The sequence below is a fragment of the Pyrus communis genome, chromosome 15 (genome assembly GCF_041283825.1).
Source record: "Pyrus communis isolate YQ-2024b chromosome 15, ASM4128382v1, whole genome shotgun sequence".
NCBI classification, from domain to species: Eukaryota; Viridiplantae; Streptophyta; class Magnoliopsida; order Rosales; family Rosaceae; genus Pyrus; species Pyrus communis.
In genome coordinates this window covers 23,313,057-23,327,636 of record NC_142579.1, presented here as the reverse complement: position 1 = coordinate 23,327,636, position 14,580 = coordinate 23,313,057, and the positions used below count along the sequence as shown (strand labels likewise).

At 39.6% G+C, this 14,580-nt stretch overlaps 1 protein-coding gene and 1 pseudogene across 2 annotated transcripts; both read right to left on the bottom strand.

The window, feature by feature from the left end:
- Nucleotides 1-540: 540 nt before the first annotated feature.
- On the bottom strand, nt 541-11,362 carry LOC148690729 (putative acetyltransferase At3g50280; annotated as a pseudogene). Its single transcript, XR_015956133.1, has 4 exons — nt 11,288-11,362; nt 6,563-7,249; nt 1,089-1,520; nt 541-871 (listed from the first exon to the last, which is right to left on the bottom strand). The product of XR_015956133.1 is annotated as a putative acetyltransferase At3g50280 (transcript).
- Nucleotides 11,170-13,769, bottom strand: LOC137708745 (putative acetyltransferase At3g50280). Its single transcript, XM_068447897.2, has 2 exons — nt 11,686-13,769; nt 11,170-11,500 (listed from the first exon to the last, which is right to left on the bottom strand). The coding sequence occupies exons 1-2, from the start codon at nt 13,032-13,034 to the stop codon at nt 11,488-11,490; spliced, it is 1,362 nt and encodes a 453-aa protein (XP_068303998.2). The 5' UTR covers nt 13,035-13,769; the 3' UTR covers nt 11,170-11,487.
- Nucleotides 13,770-14,580: the final 811 nt, after the last annotated feature.

Sequence of the window (14,580 nt, the reverse complement as noted above, 5' to 3'; positions counted from 1 at the left end):
TTGTTGGTGCTTAATAAAATATCCTTTTACCAAAAATAAAAAAATCCAAAGACTAATGGAAAGTTGCTCTAACCCAAAAAACGAACAATAACATAAGGGAAATTTATAGAACTCTTCTTGTTACTCACTAACATGGAGTAGGATTCTCTCCCTCCTATTACCATCATCTTCCCTTCCCTCCTCTCATACTTTTCTTTTTGTCTTTTTGTCTATATAAAAAATTCAAAATAAGATGTTGATGTAGTTTAATCGTAACCGTTTAAATAGGAGAGGAGGGAAAGTAGTGTTGGCATGGTCGTTTATCGCTGGTTCTCCCATTTACTTATGCACTGGTTCGACTCCCGGCATGCTCGTATTTGTGCCACTTAGTACTACGGTCTAGTAGTATTTATATTCATTTGTAAGTGAGAGATATTAGGTTTGGTTTGAACCACATTATTATTAACTCATTGTGAGACTAAGCTCATCCACCCTTAATGTAAATAATATCATTTGTTTAAAAAAAAAAAAAAAAAAAAAAAAGAGGGAAGGAAAGAGAGATTAGAAGGGGAGATAGTCTTAATCCCATTAACACATCACCGACAAACCAAATACATAAGAGTAAATGAGAGAAAACTAACGAGTAGGTGCCCTCCAAGCTAAGGGAGAGGTAGTGCACTCTCTTGGTAGTATTACTTAGTGAAATGGCTACATCACGTGAATCCTTGCAAACTGCAGGAATCAATAATGCCATTCTGTAATTATTGTTATCATGTAACATCGATTATAGTACCAATAATTCTTATGTCCCTTTCTTTACAGAGTTGGTGCTGACTGGTAGCTGTCTGACGATCACATGGTGAAGGCATACGACCTTTATTAATTTCCAGAACTGTCCACAACCATAAACCAACAAATTTTCAATGATTGAGTGGAGGACGCTTTGTAATCAGGTAATTTAAGCGGGGATGTTCTTAAGAATAAAATGACACAAATAAGACATGAGCATAATTAAAAACCAAGAAATCAAGACATGAACATAATTAAAAACCAAGAAATCAAGGATCGAAGATCCGCAATAATAAAATTTTCTCTAAAATAAAGTTTACCAAGCCACACTAGCCATGAACTCTTCGTCCTCCGCCAAAGCTTGCAGCGTCTGCGGCGAGAGGCAAGCTTCAAAATCAATGCTTCCATCTTCAGCCCCGGGAAACACCGTCAACTTCCCATCGAACTTGTTCCCGGCACCACTTCTAACTGCCAGAGGCACTTCTAACTGCCAGAGGACTTCCCCAACCAAAGTTGTTACCATACACATTGAACCGCGGCGAGCTTCCCGTGCCTAATGCTTGATCACTTGCGAAAGCATTCATTTTGGCTAGTTTTGGACTCTCTTTCCATTGCTTCAAAAAATTTATAGCATCCTCTTTCGTCTTTGAAGCAATCATCTTGTTCATTTCCAAAGCCACCCAGCCTAGTCCGCGGTTGAGCAAATCGCTCACGGTGGATGTGACCGTGCCAAAAAGTGTTGAATTATAAGTCTCTAGCTGATTAAGTATTAGAAATAAGATGAGTTTAATGTGTGTATTCACTTGAGCATATTTGTCAAGTGTAAAGTTACAAGTTGTAAGGCCATAAGTGCCATGTGGTGTGTGATCCATGTAATTAGGTAAATGAGTGTCTAAGATTAAAAGTAGAGTTTGTGTGGTCCTAAAGCTAAGACCATCAGTTAATGTAAAGGAGTGTGAGTGCTCTTTTTTCGGAGTTGTACAAAATATTCCTCTGCAGCATTTTGCAAGAGAGAACAAGGAAGAAAAACTTTCGGTTCAGCTTCTTCCATCTCTGTTTTCATTTTCTATTCAGTTCTTTCTCTTCGGGTAAAAAAAAACCTATCAAATCAAGTTACACTAACATGGCCTCAGAGCCTAGTTTGATCATTTGAGATCTGGGCGTAAACTGTGAAGCATTTGAGCTACACTTGAGCTCGTTCCGGTTCAAGCGAAGTTGTTGAAACTCCATAGATTTCGATTTCGATTTGTGTTTGTCTTGTCTAAGCTAAGAGATGGCTAGATCTGGAAGTTCTGAGGTGAGAACTCCGATCTTCTCCGGTGAGAACTACGAGTTCTGGAGGATTAAGATGATGAAGATTTTCAAATCTCATGGGTTATGGAGATTGGTTGAAAAAGGGGTTACGATCTCAGAGTCAAAGAAGAAGAAGGCTGAAGGAAGCTCAGAGGAAGAAGAAGACGATGAGAAAATGGTCGCAGCATATATGCAAGATGCAAAGACTCTAGGTATTATACAAAATGCGGTTTCTGATCAGATTTTTCCTAGGATCGCCAACGCCGACTCAGCTAAGGTGGCATGGGATCTACTGTATGGAGAATATCATGGTGGTGATCAGGTTAGATCCGTAAAACTTCAGAATCTTAGAAGATAATTTGAGTATGCTAGAATGCGAGATGATGAATCCCTGTCTAGTTATCTTACAAGATTGAATGAGTTAATTAATCAGATGAGAACATTTGGTGAATCCCTTTCTAATGAGAGACTTTTGCAGAAGGTTCTGATTAGTCTAAGTAAGCCTTATGATTCCATCTGTTTAGTTATAGAAAACACAAAGTGTCTAGAGTCTGTTGAGCTGCAAGAAGTTGTTGCGATTTTGAAGAGTCAGGAACAACGATTTGACTTGCATAATGTTGATACCACTGAGAAAGCTTTTGCATCATTCTCAGTAAGTTCAAAGGGGCAAAATAGAAGTGGAGTTCAATCTGGCTCATCAAAATTCCAGAAGAATTGGAATGCTAAGGGAAAGAAATGGGATTCGAAACCTCGATTCCAACAAAAACCTTTCACTAGTCCTGCACCAAATCCATATCAGTCACAGTCAATGAGTCAAGAGACTGTCAAACCACAGTGTAGAGTGTGTTCTAAGTATCATTTTGGTGAATGTCGATATAAGGGGAAGCCTAAGTGTTATAATTGTGATAAGTTTGGTCATTGGGCTAGAGAATGCACTGTAGGGAAGATTGTGCAAAAGGCAAACTCTGCAAATCAGGTGGAAGTGTCAGGAAATCTGTTTTATGCTAATAGTGCAATCTCAGAAACAAATATCAATGGAAATTGGTATGTTGACAGTGGTTGTAGTAACCACATGACAGGGAATGCTGATCTCCTTGTTGACATAAATACAAATGTTGCTAGAAAGGTGCAAATGCCTACTGGTGTGTTAGTGAATGTGGCTGGAATGGGTTCATTGCAGATTGACACTAACAGAGGTAAAAGGTATATCAGGGAAGTCATGCATCTGCCAGGTTTAAAAGAAAACTTATTGAGTGTTGGACAAATGGATGAGCATGGATATTATCTAGTGTTTGGAGGAGGTTTGTGCAGCATATATGATGGACCTTCACTTGAAAACCTTATCATCAAGGTTAAGAAGAAGGAAAATCGATGCTATCCTCTTTCTCTGGTGAAAAATAATTAGTTGGTTTTGAAGGCTAGTTTGGAGCATTCTACTCAGTTTTGGCACAGAAGACTAGGCCACTTGAATTTCAGAGGGCTTCAGCAACTCAGTGAAAAGAATATGGTGCATGATCTTCCATACCTAGAAGCAACCAAGGATGTATGTCAAGGATGTCGATTTGGAAAACAGCACAGAGAATGATTTCCAAAAGATCAAGCCTGGAGAGCAAGTTGTCCTCTGGAACTTATACATGTTGATCTCTGTGGTCCTATGCAGAATGCATCATTGGCTGGAAACAAATTTTTCATGCTATTCATTGATGACTGTACAAGGATGATCTGGGTGTATTTTCTCAGATACAAATCTGATGCATTCAATTACTTCAAAAAATTCAAGTCAATGGTGGAGCTGCAGAGTGGTTTCAAAATTAAAAGTCTAAGGAGTGACAGGGGTGGAGAATTTTTATCTTCTGAGTTCACTAAATTCTGTGAAACTGAGGGCATTCAAAGGCAACTCACCATGGCTTATACTCCTCAACAGAATGGAGTAGTGGAGAGAAAAAATCGAACTGTGGTTGAAATGGCAAAGACTATGCTTCATGATAGAGGTATGCCATATGATCTTTGGGCTGAAGCTGTACACACAGCTGTATATATTCTAAATAGGTGTCCTACAAAGGCACTAGGAAATACAACCCCCTTTGAAGCCTATAGTGGCAGAAAACCAGGTCTTGCACATCTCAAGATTTTTGGTTCCCTGTTCTATGTTTATATACCTACTGAGACAAGACAGAAGCTAGATGCTAAGAGTGTTAAAGGTGTATTTGTGGGTTATGCTACATGTGAGAAGGGATACAGAATATTTGATCCATGTACCAACAAGTTAATCTTGTCAAGAGATGTGGTCTTTGATGAATCTATGACTTGGAATTGGAAAGTAAATTCACAAAGTTCAGCTGCTGCAACCTACATTCAGGATCAACCTGAAAATGTAGTTGGTGTGAATTCATATGAGATGAGTGTGATTGAAGAAGTTCTCTTAGTCCTAGTTCTTCTTCTCATGCACAAGAACAAGAAAATTGCACTCCTGAGTCTGCACAGATTCCAGAAACTTATGATCACTCACCTCTAAAATGGAGAAATTTGAATGATGTTCTTGCTCAATGCAACTCATGCATTCTGGAACCAGAAAGATATGCAGATGCAGCTCAGGATGAATCATGGTTAAAGGCAATGAAAGATGAATTAGCTATGATTGAGAAGAATGGTACCTGGAAGCTTGTGGATAGACCAACTGAACAACCTGTTATTGGAGTTAAATGGGTCTATAAGACCAAGTTGAATCTTGATGGATCAGTTTTAAAAAACAAAGCTAGATTAGTGGCAAAGGGTTATGCTCAAAAGCCAGGTCTAGACTACAATGAAACGTATGCTCTAGTGGCAAGATTGGATACTATCAGGACCCTTGTAGCCTTGGCAGCACATAAGAACTGGAAATTATATCAACTTGATGTAAAATCAGCTTTTCTGAATGGTGTATTGGAAGAAGAGGTTTATGTGGATCAGCCTGAAGGATATGTAGTCAAGGGAAAGGAAGATAAAGTCTATCGATTGCATAAAGCCTTGTACGGATTAAAGCAGGCTCCAAGGGCTTGGTATGGAGAAATCGATACATACTTCTCACAGTGTGGTTCTGAGAAAAGTTTGAGTGAACCAACACTGTACATCAAAGCAAGGGGGCAAGACATTCTGATTGTCTCTATTTACGTGGATGACATAGTTTATACTGGAAGTGATAGACTGATGCTTGATGAATTCAAAGAAGACATGAAGAGAAAATATGAAATGACAGACTTGGGTCTTCTCCATCATTTTCTTGGAATGGGGGTAATTCAGACCAATTCTAGCATTTTCATTCATCAGAAAAAATATGCAAGTTCTTTACTAAGCAAGTTTGGTCTGAATGAGTGCAAATCTGTGATCACACCACTTATGGCAACTGAGAAATTAACTAAAGATGATGGAAGTGGAGCAGTAAGTGAAGAGCTATACAGAAGCATTGTGGGGAGTCTTCTATATCTCACAGCTACTAGGCCTGACATAATGTATGCATCTAGTTTGCTTGCCAGATTTATGCACTGTCCCACTAGCAAGCATTTTGGAACTGCCAAACGTGTGCTCAGATACATCAAAGGGACTCTAGATTATGGTTTGGAGTATACAAAAGGCAAGGAGGCAATGTTGATTGGTTATTGCGACAGTGACTGGAGTGGATCACCAGATGATAGCAGAAGTACATCTGGATATGCTTTTTCATTTGGAAGTGGAGTTTTTTCTTGGGCTTCAGTTAAGCAGAGTTGCGTGGCATTATCCACTGCAGAAGCAGAGTACATAAGTGCATCAAATGCCACTGCACAAGCAATCTGGCTTAGATTTGTCTTAGAAGATTTTGGAGAACTTCAAACTGAAGCAACTCCATTGCACTGTGACAACACCTCAGCAATTGCAATCACTAAGAATTCTGTTTTTCATCAGAAGACCAAACATATAGACAGAAGGTATCACTTCATTAAAGATGCACTGCAAGAAGGAATCATTGACTTGATCTATTGTCCCACTGAAGAACAGATGGCAGATATTTTCACAAAACCTTTGGCTAAAGATCGGTTTAATTATCTCAGGAGCATGCTTGGAGTGAAATCAGCTCAAGACTTAAAGGGGAGTGTTGAATTATAAGTCTCTAGCTGATTGAGTATTAGAAATAAGATGAGTTTAATGTGTGTATTCACTTGAGCATATTTGTCAAGTGTAAAGTTACAAGTTGTAAGGCCATGAGTGCCATGTGGTGTATGATCCATGTAATTAGGTAAATGAGTGTCTAAGATTAAAAGTAGAGTTTGTGTGGTCCTAAAGCTAAGACCATCAGTTAATGTAAAGGAGTGTGAGTGCTCTTTTTTCGGAGTTGTACAAAATATTCCTCTGCAGCATTTTGCAAGAGAGAACAAGGAAGAAAAACTTTCGGTTTAGCTTCTTCCATCTCTGTTTTCATTTTCTATTCAGTTCTTTCTCTTCGGATAAAAAAAAACCTATCAAATCAAGTTACACTAACAAAAAGAACCTCATTGCCAAGGTATTCATCGGGTAATGGCGGCTGCAATCTTTGCCTCAGGCCTACTAGTAAGCAATATTTGATTTCTTGGTCGGGGTTGAGATGCCCAGTGCGGGTTATGGAAACCCAAAGATGAGCCAAGAGTGCTTGTAAGGATGAGATCTTGGTGGTGCCCATCTCGACATTGGCTTTGGCTTTGAGCTGAGCAATTTTTTCCTTGGGGAAATGAAATACCCGTTGTTTAAGAGGCGATGGTAGAAATTTATCTGGGATCTGACTTCGGAAGAAGGGAATGCGAACTGGAAGATCAATGATGCTGTCCAGAAACTCACGGCCAAAAATACGAGGAGACTGCGAAATTCCATCGCGACGACCACCACCTCGAGAGATCTCGGACCAAGTGTTGAAGAAATGCCAGAATGTCGACCCATCAATAACCGAGTGGTTCATTGTGCAACCTATGAAAGCGCCATCAACCAGCTCTGTTACTTGCGCTGCAAGAAGGGGTTTGGTCACACTTTCGTAATTCGATGCCCCATTCATGGAAAAGAGGTCGTAGACAATTTCATCAGGGACCAAGACAGGGTCGACGATATCCGCCACAGTGACTCCATCAGCAACCGCGTGGACAAACTCAGCTCCGGCGCCATTTGTAGGTTTTGGTAGTGTCGTTCGTGGGTTTCCACGAACTTCATACTGATAGCTGGCTTATCTCGCTTAGTTGCCAGCTATCTCTAGTTTATGGATGTGCTCAGGTAGCAAATCAGGTTTGGAAGTGATGTGAGATTTATACGCGCACAAATTAAACCCTCTTTTCGTCAAATTGTAGTATATGTATAAGTAGGGATCGTTCTGGACCGGGGATTAGGAGTGATTGTTAATCACTTGGATTTGACTCAAAAACGTAAAAACACAAAATAAAATACTATACTAGACTCAAATATTGCAAAACTAAACTTTAAAACATTAAAACAAACCAAAAGACTCAAACAGTACCCAAAGCACTCGAAACTGCCTTAAAAACACTTTCTGGGCAGTTTTGAGCACCTTGAGTACTTTGGACGAATTTGGGAAACAAAATGAATCAAAACACTTATAGACATAAACTAAATGTATTTCTAACTAATCTAACACTTTAAAATAAATGGGGGATTGGTTTTGGATGAAATTAAACTAAAATAGAAACTTGGAAACAAAACAGATTGTACAAACGAAATTGATGGAATAGAATGATGAAAAACTAGTTAGAGGATTCCTTATCCACACATGAACATAAGCATATAATTTGACTCCCAGTTATGACTTCAACAAACGATGAATGACAATGCTCCAAGTTAATTAGGTATGCTTAAATTAACCTTCAGATTTCCCTAGATTCATTGGATTGAATGGGATACGCATTACAACCAAATTATTCCTAATCAAAGTCCCTAACATGGAATACGCATGATAGAGACATTCAACAAAGATCATTAAGTTCAACGGAAATCATAAACATCGACTAGGCATTCATAACTATGGAATACGCATGTTAATCCAGCCTAGGGTTTACTAAACACAATCGTGACTAGCGATTTTTACTACTCATGAATATAAGTTCATAACGATTAGGTGAAATTCCCTTATATTCTAGAATCAAGTTTAGGCATGCAAATTAAGTGTCGACCCTCAACCCACATACATAACAAGTTCTTAATCAAAACAGAAAAGTAAACCACATCTAAAGTTCATGAATTCATAACTGGAGTAAATCAAATCATAACCAACATAAGTCCATGGCTTCAAACTTTCCTCTAACCAAAAAGAAATTAATGAAAATAAAAACAAAAGAAGAAAGAACTCATGGATGATGGAATAGCTAAGGGGTTCATCTCCATACATGTTACACTTGCATAATAAAATGATTTTCAGTTGGTCTTTCGATAAATTATGAAACTCAACGCCCCGGGTCAATTAGGTCCGCTTAAATTAACCGTCAAGTTTTCCTTAAGTTAATGAATTGGATGGGTTTGCGCAACGCAATTCACAACATTCTCCAAAAGTCCTTTACGTGAAAAGCACAATAAAGATACAATCAAAGATCATTAAGCATTATGAAAACTATAAGTGTTGACGAGGCCTTCGTTACTATGAAATACGCATGAAACTAGTGCCAAGAATTCATTTAACGCGATTGTTTATAAGCAACCTCCACTACTTGTGAATATAAGTTCATAACGATTAGGTGAAACTCACTTATATTCTAGCGTCATATTCATGCATGAAAATTAAGCGCGCATTCTCAATAAACATACATAAATAAGTTATCAATCAAACGGTTAAACAAATTGAATTCACAACTTATGAAATTCCAACCAAATGTAATCAATTCAAAATGCAAGCATAAACATATATTTCGAATCCCCCCCTAACCAAGGGGGGTTTAGTTCCTCATGGTACAAAACAAAGAGAATAAAAGAAACACCTAAACATTCCAACAACTCAAACTTGAATTGTATGAACGTTTAGGCCTTCTTATCTTCCATTCCTTATTCGTACAAAACAAAGAGTATTGAAATTAAACCTTGAAATCAAAGAAACACCTAAACATTCCAACAACTCAAACTTGAATTGTATGAACGTTTAGGCACTCTTCTCTTCCTCTTCGTTGTAGCACAAGGTCTAGGGATAGTTTGATGGTGTGAATGGTTTGGGGAGTGGTGGAAATGGATGAGGAGTGGTGTTTGGATTATAAGGGAGAAACTCACGGCAATGGGGGAAGTGTTTGTGGTATGTACAATATAATGAATGATGAAATGGAAGTGTGTTATGTATGAAAATGAGATGTGGAATGTACAATGGAATGAATGATGCAAATGAATGAAGTGTGGGTGGTTTATATAGGGAGAGAATGGGTGAGAATGTGGCTGCAATGCATGTGAAAAACAGCTAGGAAAGTGGGTGGAAAGCTGGAATTGCACAAGGGGAATGCTGGAAAGGCAAGGGAACCCACGGCAATGCTTGTTTTGGTGCATGTGTTGGCTGTTTTGTTTGTTGGGAAAGCATGTATTTGCATGTGAATGTTGTTTGTGTGAAGTGTGTGTGAATGCATGTGAAATGTAAAGGGAAAAGCTGGAAATGCTAGGAATGAAGGCCACGGCAAAGGCTTGTGGATGAGTTGGAAAAGCATGTGAATGCTGAAATGGGAATGAAGGCCACGGCAAAGGGTGGAGTTTTTGATGATTTAAAATGTGGATGCATGATGAAGAGTTAATAAATAATGCATGTAGGGTTAGGAAATAAAATCATAACTTAAAGGGGGGATGATTAAAGGATGTGGCTAGGTTGGAAAGGTGTGGAGGATGGATGGAATTAGGGGGAATGCACGGCAATGGTGGGGAGTTCTTTGGTGATGAGTGCAATGATGAAGAGTGAATAAATATTGCATGTGTTGATGAAATTGCATTTGGAAAGGTTGGAAAGTGGAAAGGAAAGGCACGGCAACAAGGAAGTGTTTGGGTGCATGTGTGTGAATGGTGGTTTTGCATGTGAATTGATGGATTGTTTGATTGGGCTAGGGGTTTTGCATGGCTCAAAGGATTGTTTGATTGGGCTAGGCCCTTTGTTTTATGTCCTAAAGAGCATGTAAGGCTTCAATTTCGTCCATCTTCTTTGCTCCATGATTAAGCTATCCAATCCATGCCCAAAAATGCTCCAAATAGCCTCAAAATGCACTTTCTTGCTCCCTAAGCCCTTAGAACCTGAAAACACACAAAAGAAGCATAAAGGACTAAAATAACTAAAGAAACATAACGTAAATGCACGAGAACTAGCCATTTAAGTAGCATGAATATGCTCCTATCAGGAAGTGGCGTCTGTTGAAGCGGTGCTCGGTAGAGGAGATGGAATCGAATGGATTGGTTGGTTCTGGAAGGGTGGATAAAGTTGTGGATGGTGTCGAAGCTTCTGCTTTGAGAGACGTGATGTTAAGTTTGGGCCTCAATGTCTTTTGGGCTCATTTTGTGTTTTCTAATGTTTTAGGCCCACTTTTGTTTCTTGATATATAGTTTTTGGGCCTCTGAACTGCAATATGTTTGTTGTTGGTGCTTAATAAAATATCCTTTTACCAAAAATAAAAAAATCCAAAGACTAATGGAAAGTTGCTCTAACCCAAAGAACGAACAATAACCTAAGGGAAATTTATAGACCTCTTCTTGTTACTCACTAACACGGAGTAGGATTCTTTCTCTCCTATTACCATCATCTTCCCTTCCCTCCTCTCATACTTTTTTTTGTGTCTTTTTCTCTATATAAAAAATTCAAAACAAGATGTTGACGTAGTTTAATCGTAACCGTTTAAATAGGAGAGGAGGGAAAGTAGTGTTGGCATGGTCGTTTATCGCTGGTTCTCCCATTTACTTATGCACTGGTTCGACTCCCGGCATGCTTGTATTTATGACACTTAGTACTACGGTCTAGTAGTATTTATATTCACTTGTAAGTGAGAGGTATTAGGTTTGGTTTGAACCACATTATTATTAACCCATTGTGAGACTAAGCTCATCCATCCTTAGTGTAAATAATATCGTTTGTTTAAAAAAAAAAAAAAAATAGAAGAAGAGGGAAGGGGAGAGAGATTAGAAGGGGAGATAGTCTTAATCCCATTAACACATCACCGACAAACCAAATACATAAGAGTAAATGAGAGAAAACTAACGAGTAGGTGCCCTCCAAGCTAAGGGAGAGGTAGTGCACTCTCTTAGCAGTATTACTTAGTGAAATGGCTACATCACGTGAATCCTTGCAAACTGCAGGAATCAATAATGCCATTCTGTAATTATTGTTATCATGTAGCATCGATTATAGTACCAATAATTCTTCTGTCCCCTTCTTTACAGAGTTGGTGCTGACTGGTAGCTGTCTGACGATCACATGGTGAAGGCACACGACCTTTATTAATTTCCAGAACTGTCCACAACCATAAACCAACAAATTTTCAATGATTGAGTGGAGGACGCATGGTAATCAGGTAATTTAAGCGGGGATGTTCTTAAGAATAAAATGACACAAATAAAACATGAGCATAATTAAAAACCAAGAAATCAAGGATCGAAGATCCGCAATAATAAAATTTTCTCTAAAATAAAGTTTACCAAGCCACACTAGCCATGAACTCTTCGTCCTCCGCCAGAGCTTGCAGCGTCTGCGGCGAGAGGCAAGCTTCAAAATCAATGCTTCCATCTTCAGCCCCGGGAAACACCGTCAACTTCCCATTGAACTTGTTCCCGGCACCACTTCTAACTGCCAGAGGACTTCCCCAACCAAAGTTGTTACCATACACATTGAACCGCGGCGAGCTTCCCGTGCTTAATGCTTGATCACTTGCGAAAGCATTCATTTTGGCTAGTTTTGGACTCTCTTTCCATTGCTTCAAAAAATTTATAGCATCCTCTTTCGTCTTTGAAGCAATCATCTTGTTCATTTCCAAAGCCACCCAGCCTAGTCCGCGGTTGAGCAAATCGCTCACGGTGGATGTGACCGTGCCAAAAAGAACCGCATTGCCAAGGTATTCATCGGGTAATGGCGGCTGCAATCTTTGCCTCAGGCCTACTAGTAAGCAATATTTGATTTCTTGGTCGGGGTTGAGATGCCCGGTGCGGGTTATGGAAACCCAAAGATGAGCCAAGAGTGCTTGTAAGGATGAGATCTTGGTGGTGCCCATCTCGACATTGGCTTTGGCTTTGAGCTGAGCAATTTTTTCCTTGGGGAAATGAAATACCCGTTGTTTAAGAGGCGATGGTAGAAATTTATCTGGGATCTGACTTCGGAAGAAGGGAATGCGAACTGGAAGATCAATGATGCCGTCCAGAAACTCACGGCCAAAAATACGAAGAGACTGCGAAATTCCATCGCGACGACCACCAACTCGAGAGATCTCGGACCAAGTGTTGAAGAAATGCCAGAATGTCGACCCATCAATAACCGAGTGGTTCATTGTGCAACCTATGAAAACGCCATCAACCAGCTCTGTTACTTGCGCTGCAAGAAGGGGTTTGGTCACACTTTCGTAATTCAATGCCCCATTCATGGAAAAGAGGTCGTAGACAATTTCATCAGGGACCAAGACAGGGTCGACGATATCCGCCACAGTGACTCCATCAGCAACCGCGTGGACAAACTCAGCTCCGGCCCCATTGCATTCGACAGCGAAAGAGGTGGTGTTATCGTCTTTATTTTCCGTGATGGCAAGACGACCGGCGAGGGGATAGAAGATGTCCAAGGCGGTGGCGAAAGAGGACTTTAAGTGTTCGACTAGGTTATCCTTTAGGTCTTCATTCCCACAGTCAGTAGAAGTAGGTTTGTGGAAAAGAAGGCCCTTTTGAACTTGATCTACAAGGAGGAATTGCAGATCCCATGGAGTTAATTCAATTCTACGAGTTAACTCATCACTGTGGGTTGTCGGTTGAACAGTTGTGGTGGAGATCAAGCGAACGTGTCTCATATTGTGGTATTGTTCTCTTGAGGAAGGCAGACTATACTATACTGAAGCTTTGACTCTAGGCCAAATCGGACGATTAACGGTCACCGTGTGGTGATAGCGAATTTCCAAGACTACCCAAAAGTGAAATTTCTGTTAAATCTCACTTAAATATAGGGATAAAATATGTCCAACCACACTCTTTAGCCTTCATCTCTCTTCCTCTCTCCGTGTAATTATGCCTCCCCTCCTGTGGCCTCTTCTCCTCCACTGTCCTCTCCTCCAATCTGGCACTCAAGGTCACCACTGTAGCTCCGCTATTGACTTGTAACGTTTTCCATCTTAGAAGAAACATTTACAAACATTTACCTAATTTCTTACCGGAAAAACAAAAGAAAAAAAAAACATTGTGGGGTGACACCCAACAAAGAAGAGGCCTTCCTTGTTCCTGGACCACCGAACACAACCCCCTCGCATCACTTATCTCTATCCTACGCCTCCCCTCTTAACCTACGCCCCATCCCTTATCTTGTGCACCTTTTTCCCCGATACCTTCCCCTCCCAACCTCTTTCCCCAAACTCGGAGTTTTTGAGAGATGTGGCTCTGGTGAGGGACTTGGCTCTGTCGGAAACGTCAGCGCTTGCGAATACCCGAGGCGGAGGAGGAGGACGAGATGGCTAAGATAACTTGCTTTGGTTGCAACTCGCGTGCCAACAACTATATGTGGGTCGGTGGATTCTTTTGCAAATAGTTAATTTAGCACATGACCAGAAAGCAAAAGTTAATTAGCATCAGATAAAACATGCACAATAGTGAAAGTACCTCTACCAAATAAATAATCAAACAAAAACTGATTATTGTTATCTTAATATATAGATAATGTTAAGAAGAATAAATTTTTAAACCAAATTTATAAATCGACTGATGTGTCATTAATAAGAAACATACACATTGATCGGTACGTAGTTAATAATCCAATCATATACAACCACATCATTTTACTTGTAAATTTAATTTAAAAAAATTTAATCTCTCTAACATTACCTTTATTATATACATAAGAACTCAACTTTGTATCGAACATTTGATCTCTCTATTTTTTGGAGATGGGTGCCTCTTCAAGGTAAGAGGTCCACGTTAGCTGGAAAGGCTATGAGCAACGTGTTCTCATAGGATTGCTCGCCTGCGGTGGCGAGTGAATTCGCAGCATCCATTACAGGAGTTGTGAGGACAAAAGGTCCGATTTACCCAAACTCGCAACCTACTAGCAAGGACGAAGAAGCCTCCCTTCATGTTACATTTCAAGCGTATTGTCGTTAAGATCTATTAGTTATTGTATTAGATTTCCAGTCTTTTATGCTTTCATTTAACCATTAGCTGCACTCTTGCTCTAAAGTAAGGAATGATTAAAATCACTTTTTCTTCATTTCTTTCATTTTAAGTTTTGGGAATACAAACCACAACAATGTAAAGTTTTCCAACATTCGAGGTATATAAAAGAATCCAACTAAGTCAACTTCACACTTAGTGCACAATCGCTTGGTTTATATTTTAAGAAAAGTGTATTGC